The following is a 22,763-nucleotide window of genomic DNA, read 5'->3' on the forward strand; positions in this document are numbered from 1 at the left end:
TGGAATCATACAATATGTATTTATGACTGACTTCCTTCACTTAGCCTAGTGTTTGGGAGTTTCATCTGTGTTTTAGCATGTTTCAGTGTTTTATTCCTTTTTATGGATGAATAATATTTCATTGTATGAAAACACACACTTTGTTTCTCCATTTGTCAGTTGATGGACATTTGGATTGTTTCCACTTTTTAGCTATTATGAATAATGCTACTGTGAACACTTGTGTACAAGTTGCTATGTATACCTACTAGTGGAATTGCTGGGTCACTTAGTAACTTTTTTAACAATTTGAACAACTGCCAAATTGTTTTCCAAAGTGGCTGCACCATTTTACATTCCCACCAGCAATGTATTAGGGTTCCGATTTCTCCACATCCTGGCCAACTCTTGTCTGTCGTTTTGCTTATAGCCATCTTAGTAGGTGTGAAGTGATAACATACATTGTGGTTTTGATTTGCATTTCCCTAATGACTAATGGTATTGAGCATTTTTTCATGTGCTCTTAGACATCTTATGTCTTCTTTGGATAAATGTCTCTTCAAATCCTTTGCCTATTTTTAAATTGGGATGTCTTTTTATTACTGATTTTTGTCAGTCAATCAAAATATTTGATTTATTATTGATAAACACTTTTTATATATTCTAGATATGTTTCTTATCAAATATATGATTTGAAAACTTTTTTCTCTCATTCTGTAGCTTGTCTTTTCATTTTCTTGGTGGTATCACTGCCCCACAAAATTTTAGATTTTGATATAGTTCAATTTATCTATTTTTTCTTTTGTTGTTTGTACTTTTTTTTGTTTTACAATAACCTTTTAAATTTTATTTATTTATTTATTTTGGATGCATTGGGTCTTTGTTCCTGCGCACAGGCTTTTTCTCTAGTTGCGGGGAGCAGGGGCTACTCTTTTCATTGCGGTGCGTGGGCATCTCATTGCGGTGGCTTCTCTTGTTGTGGAGCGCGGGCTCTAGGTGCACAGGCTTCAGTAGTTGTGGCACACAGGTTTAGTTGCTCCGTAGCATGTGGGATCTTCCTGGAGCAGGGATCGAACCTGTGTCCCCTGCACTGGCAGGTGGGTTCTTTTTATTTTTTATTTATTTCTTTGTTTTTTTTTGTTGTTGTTTTGGGGTTTTTTTAACATCTTTATTGGAGTATATTTGCTTTACAATGGTTTGTTAGTTTCTGCTTTATAACAAAGTGAATCGGTTATACATATACATATATCCCCATATCTCTTCCCTCTTGCGTCTCCCTCCCACCCTCCCTATCCCACCCCTCTAGGTGGTTACAAAGCACCGAACTGATCTCCCTGTGCTATGCGGCTGCTTCCCACTAGCTATCTGGTTTACATTTGGTAGTGTATATATGTCCATGCCACTCTCACTTTGTCCCAGCTTACCCTTCCCCCTCCCCATATCCTCAAGTCCATTCTCTAGTAGGTCTGCGTCTTTATTCCCATCTTGCCCCTAGGTTCTTCATGACCTTTTGTTTTTCCTTAGATTCCATATATATGTGTTAGCATACGGTATTTGTTTTTCTCTTTCTGACTTACTTCACTCTGTATGACAGACTCTAGGTCCATCCACCTCACTACAAGTAACTCAATTTCGTTTCTTTTTATGGCTGAGTAATATGTCATTGTATATATGTACCACATCTTCTTTATCCATTCATCTGTTGACGCACACTTAGGTTGCTTCCATGTCCTGGCTATTGTTAATAGAGCTGGCAGGCAGATTCTTAACCACTGCGCCACCAGGGAAGTCCTGTTGTTTGTACTTTTGTTGTTATATCTAAAAAATCATTCCCTAACTCAAGGCCATGGAGATTTACTCTTAGGTTTTTTTTTTCTGAGTTGTAGTTTTAGCTCTTACATTTAGGTCTGTAATTCATTTTGAGTTAATATTTGTGTATGGTATGAAATATAGGGGTCCAACTTCATTCTTTTGCATATAGCTATCCAACTGTCCAAGTACTATTTGTTGAAAAGACAACTCTTGCTCAGTCGAATTGTCTTGGTATCCTTGTAGAAATTCAATTGACCGTAAATATGAGTTTATTTCTGGGTTCTCAATTCTATTTCATTGATGTAAATGTCTTTCCTTGTACACCATAACACTATCTTGATTACAATAACTTTGTATTTAGTTTTTTTTTTTAATTTTTATTTATTTATTTACTTTTGGCTGCGTTGGGTCTTCATTGCTGCGTGCGGGCTTTCTCTAGTTGCGGCGAGCGGGAGCTACTCTTTGTTGCGGTGCGTGGGCTTCTCATCGTGGTGGCTTCTCTTGTTGCCGAGCATGGGCTCTAGGCGCGCAAGCTTCAGCAGTTGTGGCTTGTGGGCTCTAGAGCGCAGACTCAGTAGTTGTGGTGCACGGGCTTAGTTGCTCCATGGCACGTGGGATCTTCCCAGACCAGAGACTGAAACTGTGTCCCCTGCACTGGCAGGGGGATTCCTAATCACTGCGTCACCAGCGAGGTCTTGTATTAAGTTTTGAAATTGGGAAGTGTGAGTCCTTCAGCTGTTCTTCTTTTTCAAGATTGTTTGGCTATTCTGGGTCTCTTGGATTCCCACATGAATTTTAGAATCACCTTGTCACTTTCTGCAAATAGCTGAGATTTGTTTAAGGGATTAAGTCTTTAAAGAGTTTGAGGAGAACCGCTTAAGTACTGTATTCATAATACTAAACTTAAGTTCTGCCTATTTTATCCTTTCTTACAAAAGTAATTTTCTTTACTTTTAATTTTCTATAACAAGATTTTATATATACGCATTAAAGTATAATTCTTACAGTGTATTCATGTTAAACTAATCATGAAGAAATATGAAGTGATTACTTTTTGTATTGTTAAAAACACAATACTGTATAATCTACATACCTCTGCAACAAAAATCTCTACATACAGAGAAATTGTAAAGAGGAGTATCAGAAGAGGTACCAAATTATTTCACAGCTGTATAAATAGAGCAAAATTCTGTGTCACAGAATTTCCATAAGCCCTTGGAAGTTTTGTTTTGCTTTGTTGTTTTTTTCTGATGAGATCCATTTTGTATTTGTAAGTATTAGCAAAAGTTTATGTATGGGGAAAAATTAGATAAGAATAATGCCTCGGGACTTCCCTGGTGGCGCAGTGGTTAAGACTCAACACTCCCAGTGCAGGGGGCCTGGGTTCGATCCCTGGCCAGGGAACTAGATCCCACATGCATGCTGCAACTAAGAGTTTGCATGCCACAACTAAGGAGCTAGTGAGCTGCAACTAAGGAGCCTGCCTGCCACAACTAAGACCTGGTGCAACCAAATAAATAAATAAATAAACATAAAAAAAAAAAGAAAAGAAAGAAAGAACGTGCTGATGGGGGATTGGAACTCCCTTCTGCAAAAAAAAAGAAAAAGAAAAAGAATAATGCCTCTATGGACTGTGGATGAGGATTACAAAAATAAACATTTTAGATTTTTATAACGCTTTAGATGCCGTTGGTCCCTAGAATAAGACATAGGCAGCTTTTTGATAGTTTATATAGTTTTTTTTACTAAGTGAATACCATAATCCAATGTTTCTTGACCTTGGCTACTATGCATTAGAATTCCTAGAGAGCTTTTGAAAATCCAGATGTCCCATACAGCACATCAGACCAGTTAAATCAGAATCTCTGGGGGTGGGACTTGGACATCAGAATTTATTAAAATTTTCCAGGTGACTCCATTGTGCAGCCAACATTAGCCACGGAGATAGACACCTGAAAGTGCCGGTAAGATTTTGCTCAGGAAAATGTAATTATCCTGAAATGGCAATTAAAGGCATGCCATCTGAATTGTATGCCACTTTGTTATATCAGCCACTGTGAAAAGTATTAAGGAATTATCAGAATGTAATGATTTGTATTTGCCTTTGTCTGTGAACTAATGATAAAAGATTATCTAATAATCACCAGAACTCCAAAGTTTGGTACTAAGAAGATCAGTTACGTACCACCATACAGATAAGCATTTGTTTGAGTTGAAAAGTCCACTGCTAAAGAGTTAAGTTTGAAAGCCACCAGTTTATTGGGAAAATTACTGGGTTGAGAGTTTGGGAACCTGTGTTCTAGTGCTAACTCTGCTGTGTAACTTTGAACCAGGGTATTTATATTATACTTTATACAATGAGGTAGTTGAGCTGAGGTGATCACCAGATTATTTATTCAACAAATTGGATTGCCTGCTGTGAGCTAGGAAATGTAGGGATGGAACAGAACATTGAAAAGCTCACAGAGGACAGACAAGGTAGGGATGGAATTGTAGGGATGGAAATGTAAGGATGGAACAGAACATTGAAATGCTCACAGAGGACAGACAAACATGCAAAATGAGTAAGTGTAGCCACAGTGAAATGTTCAGGGAATTAAGGGAGCACAGAAGTGTACTTCATCTGGTTCAGTACTGGGACAAATGTGGTAGTTTTCTATTTAACAACCATTCAGAAATTCCTTCTTCCTTACTGGCAGAATCCATCTCTGAAATAGACTGAAAAGGCCAGATCCTTGCTTTTCAAGCTACCCTTGCAGGTGGGGCATGGACATGTGACCCGGTGCTGGTCAGTGAGACCAGAGAAGAAATCTATTGGACAGTTTTCCTTATAAAAGTCAGCAGTTGAGAAAGTGCCCTTCCTTCCTGCCCTGACCTTGCCGCATGAGGATGTGATGCGTACTATTACAAAGGTCATCTTGAGACTAATGGCCTGAGAACAAAGGCTTCCATGCTAGTTACAGACAAAGAGAAAAATAGAGCCTGGATCTTTGATGTCAACATTGAGCTGCTGAACCAATCCTTCAGCCACCTACCTGTGGAGTTATTAAGTGAGATAAAAAATACTTATTGTTTAAACCCTTGCTGCTTTGAGAGTGATCTGTGCATCAGCGGTATCAGCACCACCTGGGAGGCTGGCTAGAAATACAGATTCTTAGAGCTCATGTTAGACCTCCTGCATCAGAATCTGCACTTTAATAAGACCACTAGGTAGATGACATGCACATTAAAGCTTGAGAAGCACCAGTTTAAACCACTTTAAATTGGGGATTTTGTTATATGCAGTTAAAAGCATCCTTACTAATATAAATACATTGTAGATTGGCCAAGTGCCATTTTTTAAATAAGAAAATACTTGCCTAGAAAGACTTCTGATTCAGATGTAGGAAGTTGCAAGAGACTTCTTATTCTCACCAAAACAAGCAATATACGCTACATTAATCATAGTTAAAAAAAAAAAATCAGAAAGCTTGAAGACACAAATCTTAGTGACTCACAGAAAGTGGCAAGCCCTCCATCAGAGAGGTGATCCAAAAAAAAAAAAAAAAAAGAGGTGATCCATTCTGCGTTCTTTCCTGACTGAAATATCGGGAAAAGGAGGAAACTACCGTAGAGAGGAGTAAGGAGAAGTCAGCCTAACTTTTAAGCTTTTAATGGCAGTGTATGGGCCAGCACGGTAGATTAGAAATCACAGGAGCCCTAGAGCAGCACTGTCCGCTAGAACTTTATGCCATGGTGGGAATGGTCAGTATCTGTGCTAACCAGTGTGGTAGCTACTAGCCAAACGTGGCTAGTGTAACTGAGAGACTGAATTTTTAATTTTAACTAATTTAAACTTAAATAGTCACATACCGTATTGAACATATCATACTGAACAGTGCAGCCCTAGAGATAGGGTGAGACTGCATGACCCTCCAGTTCTTTGCTTCAGGTCTTCATTTAGTGCTAGGGATTCTACTCCAAGAACCGAGGCAGTGAAGCAGAGCTGAGAGAAGATTCCTGAGGCATAGGTTTTTAGCTCGGGAGATTGAGAGAGAGACAGGAGAGCTGAGAGAAATCCCTTTCAGGCCATCTCCCACTTCACAAAGTGTAGAGCAGACAACATAAGCGTCGGGCTGAAAGATCTGCCAAGGCCCAAAAAGTGGGAAAGTGGGGGGTGGAACTGCAAAACAGAGCTCCTAGAAATCTGGCAGCCAGGACTACACATCAGGAGCAATGTTGCTACTTTACAGTTCAAAACAGTAGGCAGTGGCAGCTCAGGAGATCTCCAGAACCTCACCAGAGTTCTAATCCTAGGCCTTGCTGAAGATTAAGTCCTGATCCTGTCCTCAAAATGTTTGAAGCCAGTGAGGAAGTGAATCAAACTAACGTTGCAACAAAAAGCCCAGATTCAGCTCAACTGTAGAGCATGTTACTTCAGCACTGACCTGAGTGGCACATTCCTTTCTAGGAATAAATGTCACTTCCTTTAGTCTCTGCTATACTTTTGTACAAAAATGCCCAGTATGAAGTCAGAGATCTTAAGACACATGTGGCCTATAGTCAAGAAAAGTAAACAGTCAATAGAAGACCAGAGATGACCCAAATATTGGTGTTATCAGTCAGGAACTTTATGACAAAAATCTCAGAAAATCTGGTGGACAAGGCATGTGTGAAGAGATGAGGCATTTTGGCAGAGAGATAGAAACTAATTTTTTTTAACAAGAACCAAGTGGAAATAATAAAAAATGAAATATAATATCAGAAATTAAATCTTTTAGATGGGCTTAGCTGAAAATACCTGACCAGCTTTGGTCAGATTCCTGGGAGCAATCTGTGTTGTGGAAGGATTTCTTATGAATTACACTGATTAATATTTACCTTGAACAAGAATTGTACAACATTTACTATACTGATTATTAAGCCCACAAACATTTCTTTTGATAGAATACTACATAGATTCATCAGGTCACATATTCTCACACATTTCCCTGGTAATTTTCTGATAGAAAAGAAAATAATTGGAGCTTGTGTGAATCCACACATAGGCCTTCCTAGATCACTTAGTTAGAATTTTCACCTGTCTCAGGGGGGAAACCAGAGTCAATCTTGGTAACTCAGTCCCACCATGTGTAAGTACCTCTTGTTTGGTTGGCTTGTGCTGCAGTTATATCATTATCATTTTCCATTCCCTTCATGTTTTCATTTTTGCGTTGAACATACGGTAATGAAATACTGATTTTCACATAATAAATACTGTAGGTTTCTAGAATAACTAGTTTCTTAACAGGTAACCTTGTTAGTGTCATAGAGGCTTAGATGAACAGTGACAGAAAGTTTCAGACTACCACTCAGGACATACTGGAATTTCTTTGCAATTAGAACTTGAATTTCTGGAATTAGAATTGCCTCTGCCATCCCCCAAGGGACTGTAGCAGTTCCTTGCTTAAGAATAAGAAAATGAATTCTGTTTTTTCCTTAATTTATAGATTTTTTTATTCATTTATTTTTTGATTTAGTATTTGTAGAATAACTCATAATTACTCCAAAAAGAGCCTATTTTTACTTTCACAAATGGGAAAATTTCTCGGTTCATTTCTTTTTCTTGTTCCAACTTATATGGCCAAAGTGTTGCCTTAGAAACTTATAAATACATACCGAAGATGAAACAAAATTATTGTAGATGTTAATCTTGACCTTTTACTTCAGCTTCAGTTGCACATACTTCTAATAATTTTTGTAAGAATAAAATGGTGAGTTACTAGCAGTAGTAGTGAAACTAACAAACTGCTTTATTTTACAGGGAAGATATTTATCCCTAAGCAGAAACCTGTGCAGACTTTTACAGAAGAAAAAGTATCTCTTGATCCAGAGCTAGAAGAAGCTTTGACAAGTGCTTCTGATACAGAATTGTGTGATCTCGCAGGTATCTCCTAAAACAAATTAATTTGTGAATGGTATAGAGGGGAGGAAAATACCAACACACACCTTATACACACTATACAAATGCTTGCTTTGCCCAGCAGAGTGCTGTTGAATAAGTAACCGTACATTTGGCTTTGTTTGTTACACTATAAATCTGACATAAAGGATTTAGTTTCTTTAAATTCTCTTAATGGTGAAATTTTTATATTAATGGAATTTATTGATTATTGGATGTCTTTTCCCATTTTGCCATCTTTGAAAGTCTTTATAAAAATCTTTCATCAGCTGGTGCTCAGCTAGAAGCTGTCTCCAGGGTCTACTGCTATCCCATTTTATTAGAAGACCCAGAAACGGGTAATTGGAAATTAGATAAAATAGTCAGTCCTGAGCTATACTCACCACTTTCCCAACTTTTCTGAAGATATATGGAACATTCCAAACCTCCCTGTGATTTTCATCATTACCAGTTTCTTATCTGGACCAGTATCTGCCCCCAGCTGCCTCCACCCACACCCATTTTTCTAGATAGAAAAATATGACACATGGGGAAAGGTTAGTACCAAATAATTTCAAGTACTAACATGTTTAAAAGGAGCAGTGATGGTTCTTTGGGAAGGACCCAGGGAAGGGACAGTCAAGGTGTGGTACCACAGCTAGAGCAGGTATCTTATTCCCTGGGGAGGGGCTGAGGGCTAATGGATTTGTAAATGGTACATTCCTCAGAGTGGAATGGGCCAAAGGCATACTGTAGCTTCTGCCTTATTTGTGCAAAAGGCCATCAAAATCCAAATTTATTTCTCCTCCTAAGTGTCATTTTTGAGGGATGCTACTTTAATCTTAAATATGAGAATTCAACCATACTTTTAGTATTCTACTCTTAGCTAAAATACAAATGTAAATTAATATGAGAGTTAAGGTTAAGTTGAAAAATCTGCCTTTTATCTCATTATGTTTGGAGAAGCCCTGTGACGGTGAACAGCAACAATAGATCATTTCCTTTTTCTCTCTTGGCCACCAGATGGAGCTAAGCATAGACTTAGGTTTAGGGTTAAGCTGGCTCCAGCTGTGTCTAAATTCAGAAATGTGGGGAGAAATTACAAGGGTATTGATAAGAAAGAGATTGTAGGTGGTTTTTAATCATGTTTTCTCTTTTTTGTTTTTTTAGCTACGAAATGTGTATTTAATTTAGTAGGAAAAAGCCCAGAGAGTGTTAAAATCGTTGATAGAAATTTGGGGGCATAAAATTAATTCTTTGTTTAAAATTGATGGAAATAAAAAAATAATTTTCTTTTTCTGTATTTATAGCTATTCTTGGGATGCACAATTTGATAACGAATACACAGTTCTGCAATATAGTGGGAAGTAGTAATGGTGTCGACCAAGAACATTTTTCAAGTGAGTACTTATAATGCTTTGTGAATTCCAATCCTTTGTTAATTATGTTTTGTTTTCTCCATGTAATAGCTTCAGTATTTGCATACCAGATGTTATGCATATGTACTTGAAACCTAAGATTCCAGTTAGATGGTATTGACCTAGAAAACCATTGAGAATAGAATATTAAATATTTTATGCTTAATGTGTCAGCAAATGTAATAGGAACTACTCTCACCTCACTAAATAATACTAATGGTAAACGCTATAAAAATTGGTCATACTTGGCTTTTACTGACATTTTGTTTTCAGTGTTCCTGATTTTCAAGAAACCCACAACAGTGCTGACAAAGAAAGTATATTATAAAATCAGATTCAGGAGAAAGCAAAGAACTATTCAGCCCCTAAACCTTTTAGTCTGATGCTAAGTATTAGATAACCTAAAGCAAAGCTTTTTAAAAAATTTATTTATAAGACATCTTAAAATCACCAAAGTCATGCCTATTTTGTAGTAAATTTAAACAAGACCTAAGGGGACAAGGTAAGCAGTAAAAGTGTCTCTACTCACAACCGTCATGCCTCCTACTCACCATACCCGACCTCTACCCCCTCCCTAACTGTTAACAATTGGGAATATATCCTTCCAGACTTTGTATTATGCTTGTATAAACTTACATATGTATATGTGCTATACACGAATTGTCTTTTTTCTTACAAAAATGGGATCATACTAGAGATATTTCTTGTCCCTGAATTTTTCAGTAATACTGTTGGCTGATTTTTTTGAATGCTTACCATGGGCCATGTTCTTGTGTGCACAGCTCTTGAATGTAAATTGTTCTCAATCCTCACAACAGTTCTACGAAACAAGTATTATTATTATCTTTAATATGCCTTTGAAGGAGCTGAGGTTTTAGAATGATTAAGTAACTAGCTTCAATATCCCACGAAATCGGTGGTGAGGATTTTAATCCATGCTATATAGGATATCACTTAGCAATATATCACATTTCCTAGTTAGTACATACAGATTTACCTCATTCAAACATCTGTATAACATTCCATTTTATGAATGTTCTGTAATTGGCCATTCCCCTATTTTTTTAACTTTCTATTGTAGAAATGTTCAAGCATACATTATAGAAGAGGGAATAATAAATCCATCGTCCAGCTTCAGCTGTTTTGCACATTATGCCAGCCGGGTTTCATCCACCGTCTGCCTCCCTCCCATCCCTTCTACTCTTTTCCCTGGAATATTTTAAAGCAAATCCTGTTTGTTTGTATTACTTCACCCATAAATATTTCCATATGTGTCTCTCACAAAGGCTTTTCTTGTAACATAACCACAATGCCATGATCAAACTTAAAAATAACCAGCAATTCCTTCATATCATCTAATACCCAGTCCATGTTCAGATTTCCCATTTTCTCTCAAAAACGTCATTTCACAGCTGGTTTGTTCAAATCAGGATCCAGATGAGGGTCACATATTGCATTTGGTTGTCGTTTGGTTTAAGTTCCTCTTAATTTCTTAACAGTTCTCCTCCTCAACTTCTTTCCCACTTTCTTCATAGCATTTATCCCTTGAAGAAAATGTGTTGTCATGTAGAATTTTCCACATTCTGGATTTGGCTGATTGCAACCTTGTAGTATCATTTTACTTGTTTCTCTCTACCTCCTGTGTTTCTGTAAACTGTTGTTTTCTAGAAGCTTGATCAAATTCAGGTGCAGTTTTTAATTTTTTTTGGCAAGAACGCTTCCTGGATAGTGATCGAATCACATTAGGAAGCATATCAAGTCTGGTCATTCCTCTTTGCGGAACGTGTTAAGATTGATCAGTGGACTCAAATTTTGGCAACCTGATCCCTCCAATTAAAGTTCCCCATGAACCTTTCTTAATGGTTTCCACATCCTGTTGACTGGATCCATTATTTCATTATAGAGCAAGGCTCTTTATACGCATTCTGCAGAGAAGAAAAGGAATTTCTTGGTTTTAGAAAATTTGGAATTGAGAAAGAGCTCATTGAATTTTCCATTCAGTGAGGAAGATTTTCTCCAGTCCCCTTGATCTACCATCTTGAAGAAGACTGCCTTGCTGATCTTCCAGCTGTCCTCAGGAAATTAATTTTCAGACTTTTGTCTGAGCTGATCTCTTCAGGATGCTGTGTGTAGGAGGGTGTGTGTGTGTGTGTGTGTGTGTGTGTGTGTGATATTTGAAAAGAACAAGGTACTCGTAGAGGGAATTTATTGGATGAGTAAGCAATATACTTTGTCTTAAGGTGAGTTTTGCTCCTAAAAGCTAGAGGAGGGCAGCAGGGAATAACTAAGCCAGACAGTGACCCTGTCAGTCTTTCCATTGTCACTTGCTCTTAATGTTGTGGTCATTCTCCTCTTTGAGAATCTGATGCTCTAGTTGTTCTCCCCAGAAAATACATCCATAAAAGTTTATCTGTTATAGGTATTCATGGACCTCCACACATACCTCAGAGCGCATTTACATCTCACTAGAGGGTTCAAGGCTTCTGGGTCCTCTTTCAGTTTTGAATAGCTGTATTCTGGCCATGTGTGTGGGTATAAATGGTGAAGGATTGGGCTGTAGGATGAAGGAGGGCAGGGAATTCCTGTCTCAGTAGTTCTTCCGTGTACCATTACCTTTCTCTGTCTCCCCATTCCCTGTTTCTACTCGTCTTCCTGATAGAGTCCTCTGCCCTTTCTCATTGCGTAGTACTCCCCACGGGAGGAACAGGCAGTGTGTCCTTCCGTCAACTCACTCTTTGTGGAGGCTGTGTTTGTTCATGTCTCTGATTCTTACTGCCTTTGCATTAATTACTAGTCAAACCTCAGAGAAAATGATGAGTTGTTAGATTTTGTCCTATTAGAACTTTATCTTGAACATTGCTAAAAATAAAGGGGGTCACCAGCTTGTGTCATCAACTATATTTTCATGGTAAAGATATCTTGTAATACACTAAGAGGCAAGAGGCAGTGAAAATACTCATTTTTGAAGGCTGATACACTGCAAACAAATTAAATGTTGAATTATGTTTGGTATTTATATTCAGTAAAATTTTATTTCAGTGCTTTATGTGGGAGCACATAAAGGATTTTTTAGAAATTTGGGGAAAGAAACTTATAGTTCTACTGAATATGTGTATGTGTGCTATGTGTTTCCAAGTTAATATATGCATTCACTGTTACAGTATCAACCCAGTGACACTCTTGCTCTTTTCATTTGTTGCTACAGATGTGGTAAAAGGTGAAAAGATTCTTCCAGTATTTGATGAGCCCCCAAATCCAACTAATGTTGAAGAGAGTTTACAGAGAATTAAAGAAAATGATGTTCGTCTTGTTGAAGTTAATTTGAATAATATAAAGGTAGGTGTGATAAGCAAACAAAAAGTTGTTTTGAATTGCTTTGAGTCAGTTGGATCTAGGATGAGAGCTGGGCAGTTTTGATACAGTCTAATCCTTTCTACTTAATGGTAAAGTTTTTACCTCTAGTAGTATGCTAACATAGATTCGTTCGATTTTAGAAGTTAAAGTATTATAGTATTTTTCTGATTTACTTTTTAAAGGCTATCACATAGAAATATAAACTCTACAGACTGTCACAGTATACCTCTCGGGCTCCCAAAGTACTGCCCACTTTTAGGAGCATTTTATAGCCTTTCAGGTTTTGTTTTTTTAATCAGCTCTCTTGAGCTATAAGGTATATATAGTGAAATTCTCCCTTTCTAGTGTGCAGTTCTATGAATTAAAGCAAATGCGTACAGTTGTACAACTACCACCACAGTCAGGTGTAGAACATGCCACACCCCTATGTCATCACTCCCTGCCACCAGCTCTAGCCCCTGACAACCGTGGATCTGTTTTCTTTCCCTATCGTTTTGCCTTCTCCAGAATTTCATATAAATGGAACCATATAGTGTGTAGCCATTGAGTCTGGTTTCTTTCACTTCACACAGTACATTTGAGACTCCTCCATGCTGTTGTGTGTGTCAGTGGTTTGCTCCTTTGTGTTGTAGAGGAGCATTCCTTTGTCTGGATGTGCTGCAGTTTGTGTGTCCGTTCACCAGTTGATAGACATATGAGTTGCTTCCAGTTTGGGATGATTATAAATAAAGCCACTATACACATTCACATACAGGTTTTTGCATGAACATATGTTTCCATTTCTCTTGAGTAAACACCAAGAATTGGGCTTTGTGGGATCTCATTGGGATTTTTAAAATGCAACTCTTCCTTGGAGTAGAGAAAGAAGAAATGAGTTAGGAGGGCATAGGGATAATTAATTACCAAAGAGTAAACTCAAATGATCTCTTAGCGTATTAGCCATTGTATAATAGCTTCATTACAAATTCCTCATTTTAAATCTTGATTTATCTGACTTGGAGGCAGGGAGAACATCTGGAAATTACAAGAACCTAGGGAATAAGACCTCTGTGCTCTTTTTGTGGGTGTTCCTTCCTGTGAGTGGAGGGGGGAAAGCCTTGGGGAAAGCTAATATCCCTAGTTGATCACTAATCTTCTTATTTTTTAAAAAAATTCAGTTCTCGTATATCTCTGTCTCTAAATCAATAGTAACAATCTGAAAATAGGCAGCCTACAGGAAATTGAAGTCTTGGTACTAAGGGGAAAGATGAGTGTCTCCTAAAACTATCTCTTTCCTCATTTCAAGAAATGTTAATCTCTCTTAATACCTTACAGCTTGAGTGACTGAAAACAGTATGTCATCTGCCTCAGGAATCATCATAAGTAGATTCCCACGTCTTTCCCTTTGTAGAAAAGTGGATCCACTTTGAGTACTCAAGGGCTGACTTCTCATAATACAAATAATTAAAAAGAGAATTTCTTTAACCTCAATGCTAGAGAAACGGTGATGTATGCTCTGCTCTATGCCAACAGTTTGTACCATAATAGAGAAATCAAAGAGGTAAGAAGGAGGCTGAGTTGTTTGTTTTCAGTTGTAGACCAGCGGTTGTATGTTACATAATTTCTGAATACATTTTAATGCAAAAAAGAAAGTACAGATGTATTTGATTAATGGACTGAATTTCCTGAAAACTAAAATGTAATAATGTTTCACATTTTTGTCTTTCAAGAATATCCCAATTCCAACCCTAAAAGATTTTGCGAAGGCTTTGGAAACCAACACACATGTGAAATATTTCAGTCTTGCAGCCACCCGAAGCAATGACCCCGTTGCTGTTGTAAGTAAGCTAACTACTAATGATACCGAAATTATGGCTATGTAATACCAGGGCATGTTACAAAGGTGGTTAAACTGATTTTATGAACAAGATTTACTCTCTTTTAATTCAACTATACTTCAATAAAAAATAAATTTAAAAACTAAAATAATTTTTTAATGTAGTTTCAAAACTCTGTGTTGTAAGATCAACTGTTAATTAGTAACCATGATGTTCAACAATCAATAAAAGCAAATATCAGTAAAAAAAAAAAAAAAAAAAAAAAAATTTACTCTCTTTTTTCAATTGATGTTTACTCACTATTAGGCAATACATTATTTACTACCATTTTATGTTTATTTTTTTCTGTATTTCCTTTCTATGAAATTTTTTAAACATAAATGGAGTCATGCAATGTAGGCTGTTCTGCAACTTAATTTTTCACTTAACAGTATATCTCAGAGATCTTTTCATATCAGCATATAAAGTTCTACATCATTCCTTTAACACCTGCAGAGGGTTCCATTTATGGATCTATAGTGTTGAATTTTTATCAAATGCTTTTTCTGTGTCTGTTGAGGTGATCATGTGGTTTTATTCATGTGGTCCTTTATTCAGTTAATATGGTGTATTACATTGATTAATTGTTTTAATAATTTATTTTATTATTTATTTATTTATTTATTTTTGGCTGCATTGGGTCTTCGTTGCTGTGTGTGGGCTTTCTCTAGTTGTGGCGAGCGGGGGCTACTCTTCGTTGCGGTGCACGGGCTTCTATTGCAGTGGCTTCTCTTGATGCAGAGCACGAGCTCTAGGCACGCGGGCTCAGTAGTTGTGGCTTGTGGGCTCTAGAGCGCAGGCTTCAGTAGTTGTGGCTTGCGGGCTCTAGAGCGCAGGCTCAGTAGTTGTGGCACACGGGCTTAGTTGCTCTGTGTCATGTGGAATCTTCCTGGACCAGGGATCGAACCTGTGTCCCCTGCATTGGCAGGCAGATTCTTAACCACTGCGCCACCAGGGAAGTCCCACATTGATTAATTTTTATATGTTAAATCAACTTTGCGTTTCTGGGGTAAATCCCACTTGATCATGGTATAAACCCTTTTCTTCTTGGCTTTGAGGATATCACTCCCTTTGATTCTCCTCCTTCCTCTCTGGTCCCTACACTGGTTCCTCCTCATCTCCCCAACATCTAAACATCTAAATGGCTCAGAGCTTGGTTCTAGTCCTTCTTCTTTCCTCTATCTGCACTCACTTCCCGGGTGATCTCATTCTGTTTCATTGCTATATATTATCTATGCATGCTGATGACTCCCAATATTATTATCTCCAGTTCATACCTCTCCCCTCAACTCCAAACCCATGTCCAGCTACTGCTTAACAGCTTTACTTGTGTATCTAACAGACATCTCAAACCCAAGTCCCAAACCAAACTCCTGACTTCCGTCCCATACCTGCCTCTCTCACACTCTTTCCTATCTCACTAAATGGCAACTTCATTCTTTCATTTGCTCAAGCCAAAAATATTAAAAATAATAATAATAATAATGGAGTGATCCTTGACTTCCCTTTCTCACAACTTTAAATGTATATCCAGCTGTGTCTTCAAATATTTCCTGTATATCCAACCACTTCTCACCATTTTCACAGCTACCACCCTGGCCCAAGCCACTGACTTCTCTCACCTGGATTATCCTAATTGAGCTGCCTGCTTCATCTCTTTACACAGCATCAGAAGTACTCTTAAAACTTAAATGTTCTCATTTCTGTACTCAGAACCCTCCAGCAGTTCTCTGTCTCACTAAGTAAAAATCAGAATCTTTCACTGGCCTAATAAGGCCTTACATGAGCAGACCTCATCTCCCCTCTTGCTGTTTCTTTCATTCTGCTCCAGCCACACAGCCTCCTTGCTCTGCCTCAAACATGCCGTGCATGCTCCCAACTCAGAGCCTCACGCTTGTTCCTCCTGCCTAGAACTTTCTCCCTGAAGATATTCCACGTAGTTTACTTCATCACTTAAATTATTTCAGTCCTTGCTCAGCTGTCACCTTCCAGGGGAGGCCGTTCCTGACCCCTGTACATAAAACAGCAACCCCACCCCTACCCCCAGCACTCCCCATCCACCCTGCTATGCCTTTGTTTCGTCCTCTATAGCCCTTTTTACCATCTGACATTACATTTTGCTTACTTACTATGTGGGTCCCCCACTAAAATGTAAGTTCCATCAGGTAGAGACTTGTATGTTTTATTTCTGAATTTACAGAACAGTACTTATCAAAAATAGGCCATTGTAGTATTTTAATAAATGTGTGTACAGATGGATGGATAAGGGATTTGCTCCAAGTCACATAGCCAGTTGTTGCTGTGCGTGTGTAGATATCTGTCCCCAGTTCTTTCTAGTATCACTGCGCAGTATTGCCTTTTCTTTAACTTGACTTCAATTTTAAGCTTGATCTTACCCATATTCTCTGGAGTTCGGCCTTTCTTTTGACGCCTCTTCAGGGCTTTTTAAATAAACTCACACTCCTATTCTTCCTCCTCCCCCCTCCCTTCTCTTTCCCCTCTGCTCACTTACAGGCTTTGTTAATTAATCAGTATAGCACCTATTAAGCACTGGGTCAAACGCCTAGCACTGCCATATCCTGTGAGAAATGTATTGGAAGCAGATGGAAAACATACCGTTCTTTGAGTTGAATATTTAGTTAGCCCCTTCTTCTCCATAGATTTTGTGCTCTCTCAGTTCCAGTCATCTGTGATCTTTTCTGGCCTTCTGCCTTAGGCAGTCCTTTTGGTCCCTGCCTTGGAAATTAGTCCATAATTTACCCTCATTTGGGCTTCACAGTAACCCAGCTGCCGCAGGACGCAAGTAAGAAAAAATGTTCCAAAGAGACATTGATGGGACTTCCCTGGCGGTCCAGCGGTTAAGACTCTGCGCTCCCACTGCAGGGGGGTGTGGGTTTGATCCATGGTCAGGGAACTACGATCCTGCATGCTGTGCGGTGCGGGCAAAGGGAAATAATAAAGCAAAGAGACATTGATGACGTTACTCCTACACAGAGACTCAGAGAAAGTATGAGAGACGCAGGAGAACGAAGCATGAAGTGGAAGTAGGAATGAATAGCAGTAGAGAATGTTACCAATGGGGAATTACACATGACAAAAAAAAAAATCTAAAGTCTGTGACCAAGTGCATGTGAAAATAGATACATGTGAGACCTGTGAAGTAGTGTGTCAAGCTAAAACAATCTAATAAGAAACATTAAAGCAGTTGTATTGATTTGTGTATTTGTTTCAGGCTTGTTCAGTGTTTATTTACTAGGTGCTGTCAAACTGTAATCTCCAAATATTTTCTTTAATTTCCAGGCTTTTGCAGAGATGCTAAGAGTGAACAAAAATTTGAAGAGCTTAAATATGGAGTCCAACTTTATTACAGGAGCTGGGATTCTAGCACTGATTGATGCTTTGAGAGATAATGAAACCCTGGCTGAGCTGAAAATCGACAATCAGGTCAGTGATGTGCAGCAGCAGCTTTGAGGAAACTACAGCCCACACTCTGTGCAGGGCTTGGGGACTCAGGAGGTGGGTGGGAGGAGGGCTTTCAGGGAACCCTTGGGAAGGTGGTCCTGAAAAGGGATGAGAGAACATTTGGGGGCATCCAGAATATTAACTTAACATATAGAAAGGTATACAAGCAGCACTCCCTGGTTGGTCTTAAGAGGATTTAGATGGCTGGCTGTTTTGAACAGGAAGAATTCTCACAGGTGACAGTCCATCCTCAAATTTTTCAGCTCTTTGGTGGCAAGATCCACATAGTAGAATTTTTGCGTCTGTAGCATGTCAGTCCCAGACACAGTAGGTGAACAGAATAGGCTCAGTGAAAAACAGAAAACTCCAGTACCCAGGTTACCCAGAGACACAGGCTCCTGTGCAGCCACATTCAGTGCTGACGCTGTAAGATAATGCTGGGTCACCCCTGCCAGACGCACTTTTCTTTAAAGCAGCAGAGAAATATACATGTTAGAGGTGTTTCCATCCAGAGTGGTAATTAACTAAAAATAAAACAACATTACACATTTGACTAAATACTTCAGTCTATTTTATTTGAAAAATAACTTCAGTTATTTTTTAAAAATATGTGGTAAATGACTCCCTTAATCCTTCAAAGTAAGTAAATTTTGTAGATTATGAAGGTAGAAAGAAGAGTTATATCTTAAAATTTAACCAGGATGCTATTTAATCAATGTTTCCAATTTTTTTATTGAGATATAATTCACTTACCATAAAATTTACTCTTTTAAAGTATACAATTAAATGGTTTTTAGTATATTCATAGAGTTGTGCAACCATCACCACTGTCTAACTCCAGAACATCTTCATCGCCCCAAAAAGAAACCCCACACCCATCAGCAGTCCCTTCCTAGTCGCCCTTCCCACCAGCCCCTGGCAACCACGAATCTACTTTCTGTCTCTATGCATTTGCCTGTTTTGGACAGTTCATATCAATGGATTTATGTAATATGTGACCTTTTGTGTCTTCCTTCTTTCACTTAGCAAAATGTTAAGGAGGTTTATTCATGTTGTAGCATATATCAGTACCTATTCCTTTTTATGGCTGAATAATCTATTATACTTGGGTTGTTTCCACTTTTTGAATTATACAGATATGCTGCTGTGAACATTCATGTACAGATTCTTATATGAATATATGTTTTCACTTCTCATGGGTATATACCTAGGAGTGGAAATGCTGGGTCATATGGTAACTCTGTGTTTAACCTTTTGAGAAATAGCCGAATTGTTTTCCATAACAGTTGCACCATTTTACATTCCTGCCCGCATGCCTAAAGCTCCCAATTTTTCCATATCCTTGCTAACACTATTGTCTGTCTTTTTGATTATAGTCATCCTAGCGGGTATGAAGTGGTATCTCACTGTACTAATCCACATTTTTCTGATGTCTGCATGATCATACACTAAACTTACATTTTTGTTTCTCTTATGTATGGTGTAAGACTTGGGAAAATTTTTAAGGAATCAGCATGTACCTGAAAAGTATTTTGATCTAGCTCATTAATACTATTCTTTATTCTCAATTATTCCAGAGGCAGCAGTTGGGGACGGCTGTAGAATTGGAAATGGCCAAGATGCTTGAGGAAAATACCAATATCCTTAAATTTGGGTATCAGTTTACGCAGCAGGGACCCCGAACCAGGGCAGCTAATGCTATAACAAAAAATAATGACTTAGGTAAGACATATTCGGTGTGAAATTGAATTTCTGAATTGTATCATTAAGCTAATGTATTGGAGGGACTTTGTCTAAAATATATTTTTACACAGGAAGATTATTTGGCCTTTGTTTCTAAAGTCCACACAGTCTTTTATAATACTCACTGAATTATAGTTCAGTTTAAATGCGGTTGTAGTGATTATAGGTTAGTGCGTGACAACCTATTTCACAGCTTTTAGTGAAATAGTTTTCTACAACAAACATTATAAAAAATGCTTCCCTAAAAAATATTTTGTTCTCAATTACAAGTCACCTCTTGGAGCTAGTAAAACAAAGATTTCAATGTTACAGGAAAGTTTTGCCCTTTTGATCAAAGGCCTAGATAGAAATTCTGTTTTATATGGTAAAATATAAAATAATTATAGTTTTTTAAAAAAATTTATTTATTATCCATTTGGTTGCTTCGGGTCTCAGTTGCAGCAGGAGGGCTCCTTAGCTGCGGCTCGCCGGCCTCCCAGCTCCCAGTTGCAGCACGAGGGCTCCTTAGTTGAGGCAGGAGGGCTCCCCAGCTGCAGCTGGCTGGTTCCTTGGTTGTGGCCTGCGAACTCCTAGCTGCAGCATGCATGTGGGATACACTTCCCGGACCAGTGATCGAACCCGGGACCCCTGCACTGGGAGCGTGGAGTCCCAAGCACTGCGCCACCAGGGAAGTCCCTAAAGTAATTATAGTTTTAACCTGAGTTTTAAGTTTGGTGTTTGTCACTGAAATATTTAAAAAAATGCATTTAGACAAGAATTAAAATAATACTTCTTAAAGAGAGTCACATTTCACCATGATGCAGTTCTTTTAGGCTTCGGCCATATTTGAGTTTGCAGTTTTTTAAAGATTTTTGGAGCAGAACTACAGCCTCATCCCTTTAATCCAGATCACTGTGAAAAGTATTAGTTCAAACCCTTTCTGTCCTTTGATGACTGTAGTTTCCTATGGAAGATTTTAGCCTCTTGCTTTTTAAAAGAGAAATTTGGTGTGTTTTGGTGTATTGTTGATTTTAGATGTAGTTTGCAAGGTCATGCTAATATTTTAGTGTTGCTTCCTTCGTTGGCTTCTATTTTTTTTCCTTCAGGAATTTAATTTTGCTTTTTAGAGCTAATATTTAGTGTTGCTAAATATTTTAGTGTTGCTTCCTTCGTTGGCTTCTATTTTTTTTTCTTTCAGGAATTTAATTTTGCTTTTTAGAGCAGTGTTTCTCAACTCTAACTGAACTTCATAAATAGAGAACCTTAAGAACGTATACATTATTGGCTCTAAAAAGTTAGTTTTTTACTTACTAGGTTATACTTCATTGTAATAGTCTATTTTCAAAGACTTTAAGCTTTTGGAGGTCAGGGGCCATGTGTATCTGTTGAATTCACAACTTTCTTTAAAACCATGTGTGACAATAGTAGGTACTTAATATTTATTAAGTAAAAAAAGAAAGTGGTAGAATTTGAATCCTGCTTAAAGTTGAAATTTTCTGGTAACTAAGCAGCTATAAACTTAAGCCAGAAGTGTCGCCATTCTTCCTTTCCTCAGAAACCACCTTAGCTTTCCCAGGATCCCACCAACATATTTGTAGCCCTAGCCCTCTCTGTCACCTGTGTCCCTCCCAGAGGAGGTGGTGCCAGCAGCTGTCCTGCAGGAGCAGCACAGTGAGAGTCTGTACGTGTACATCCCTGTATATGAAAGGGACGCCAGCCTTTCGAGGCCTCAGCACTTGTGCTCTTCTGCGAGCCTGTTATGGCAGGTGCTTTGCCCAGATCTTTCTAAGAAAAGAGGGCCTGATGTTAGAGCAAGGAAGATTTTGGCAGATGGAAGATGAGGGGAGCAGATGAAAACAGTTCCCTAGGCTGCTTTATGTCAACACCGAGCAGTCGAGGAGCTGTGCACAGGCCTGTGTAATAGAGGACGAGGAGGCCGTGTTGAAGAAGGTGCGCTCTGACATGAAGCAGAGGTGAGAAACGGCATACAGCTTTGTGCTGGTAGCTCTCTAGACAAGCTGCCCGCCCTCCCCATGCTGCTCATTCTGATCCAAACCAGATCTGCAGACATGGGTCTTAGGCATGAAATGAGAACAAGGACATTCCTGGAGTGAGGAATTGCATGAATAAAAGCTCAGATTTGGGAGTAAGCAAGTTATTTATATGCTGAAGACAGCCTGCAGATTTTGAGAACTGACTCTCATAACAGGATGCAGGATCCAGAATAAACTTTCAACAAGCACTTGCTATTTGAAGCTAACAGAATAAAAAAACATTATTTCAGCGGATTCAGAGGGAATGCTGATAGAAGGCACTAAAATTACGCGGTAAGGAACTTAGATTCCTTTGGACTTTATGTGGAGGCATTTGAGAGCCCTTATAGGCCACTGAGTGCATGATTAAAATGATACTTCAAAAACACTATTCTTATTACTCTTCTAGAGATAGAGAAGAAATGAGATTAGTTAGGATTTATTGGCAATTGACTAATCATGAAGTATCGAGAACTTATATTAGTGGAGTGGATTTTGGAAAGAAATTGCCAAAGAATTGTTAATAGGGTTGAATGTATTAGTCCTTCATCCACAGGATGAACTGAAGAATTGCTGAGGTAACAAGTGGGCACCAAGTGAGGAAGAGGGGTCGGAAGTGCTCTTTGCCCGCCTCCCTCTGCTGTGCTGTGTCACGGCAACGGCAGCCGGCCCTCCATCCACCCTCAGCTGGATTTGTTTTTTAGCCCTGCATTTTGATCTCTGCCTGTAGATCAAGGTGGCAAGCCTAAAGACCGTCTTCTTACTTGCATTCTAGTATGCGGTAACTGGACAGAGATATTGGAGCACAAGACTTGAAACTTGTACAGCATCTCTGGGGCATATAATTTTTCTTCACCTTGCAAACGGGGCTACATCAGAGCTTTAGTGTTCTGATTTTGATACTGTCTTTCCCTCTCTCATTGTTTTCTTAGTCTCAACTTTTCATTGAAATAATCCTACCTACTCGCCATCTCTTCAGCTAAGGAGTATCACGGCTATAACAGCAAAGAGGTTATATGGTGTACGTGCAATATTCGATTGAACTTTGTCTCACGTTACTATCTTTGCACTAGCTAACTACGTAATTAATTTTCTATACTTTTTTTGTTTGTTCCATCTGTCCTATTGATCTTGTTTATAATGTGCATTTTTTTAATAACATGCTTTTTAACATCTGAAATGGTCTGCCAATAACATCCAAACACTACTGCAATTCAAAATTTTCTTG

The 22,763-nt window shown here is 38.4% G+C and overlaps 1 protein-coding gene across 3 annotated transcripts in view; it reads left to right on the forward strand.

Annotated features, from left to right (window-relative positions):
• Positions 1–22,763, forward strand: part of TMOD3 (tropomodulin 3) — an 87,022-nt gene that overhangs the window by 61,634 nt on the left and 2,625 nt on the right. For 2 of the 3 annotated variants that reach the window (XM_082448031.1, XM_082448032.1), the window contains 6 exons: positions 7,574–7,696; positions 9,001–9,090; positions 12,314–12,444; positions 14,172–14,279; positions 17,619–17,762; positions 19,358–19,502. In XM_082448031.1, the coding sequence (XP_082304157.1) occupies positions 7,574–7,696; positions 9,001–9,090; positions 12,314–12,444; positions 14,172–14,279; positions 17,619–17,762; positions 19,358–19,502 (741 nt within the window). Of the gene's footprint in view, positions 1–7,573; positions 7,697–9,000; positions 9,091–12,313; positions 12,445–14,171; positions 14,280–17,618; positions 17,763–19,357; positions 19,503–22,467; positions 22,557–22,763 lie in introns of all 3 variants that reach the window. The other variant, XR_014259152.1, reaches the window with a different exon arrangement.

This window comes from Balaenoptera physalus, assembly GCF_965194825.1.
Source record: "Balaenoptera physalus genome assembly, chromosome: 2".
NCBI classification, from domain to species: domain Eukaryota; kingdom Metazoa; phylum Chordata; class Mammalia; order Artiodactyla; family Balaenopteridae; genus Balaenoptera; species Balaenoptera physalus.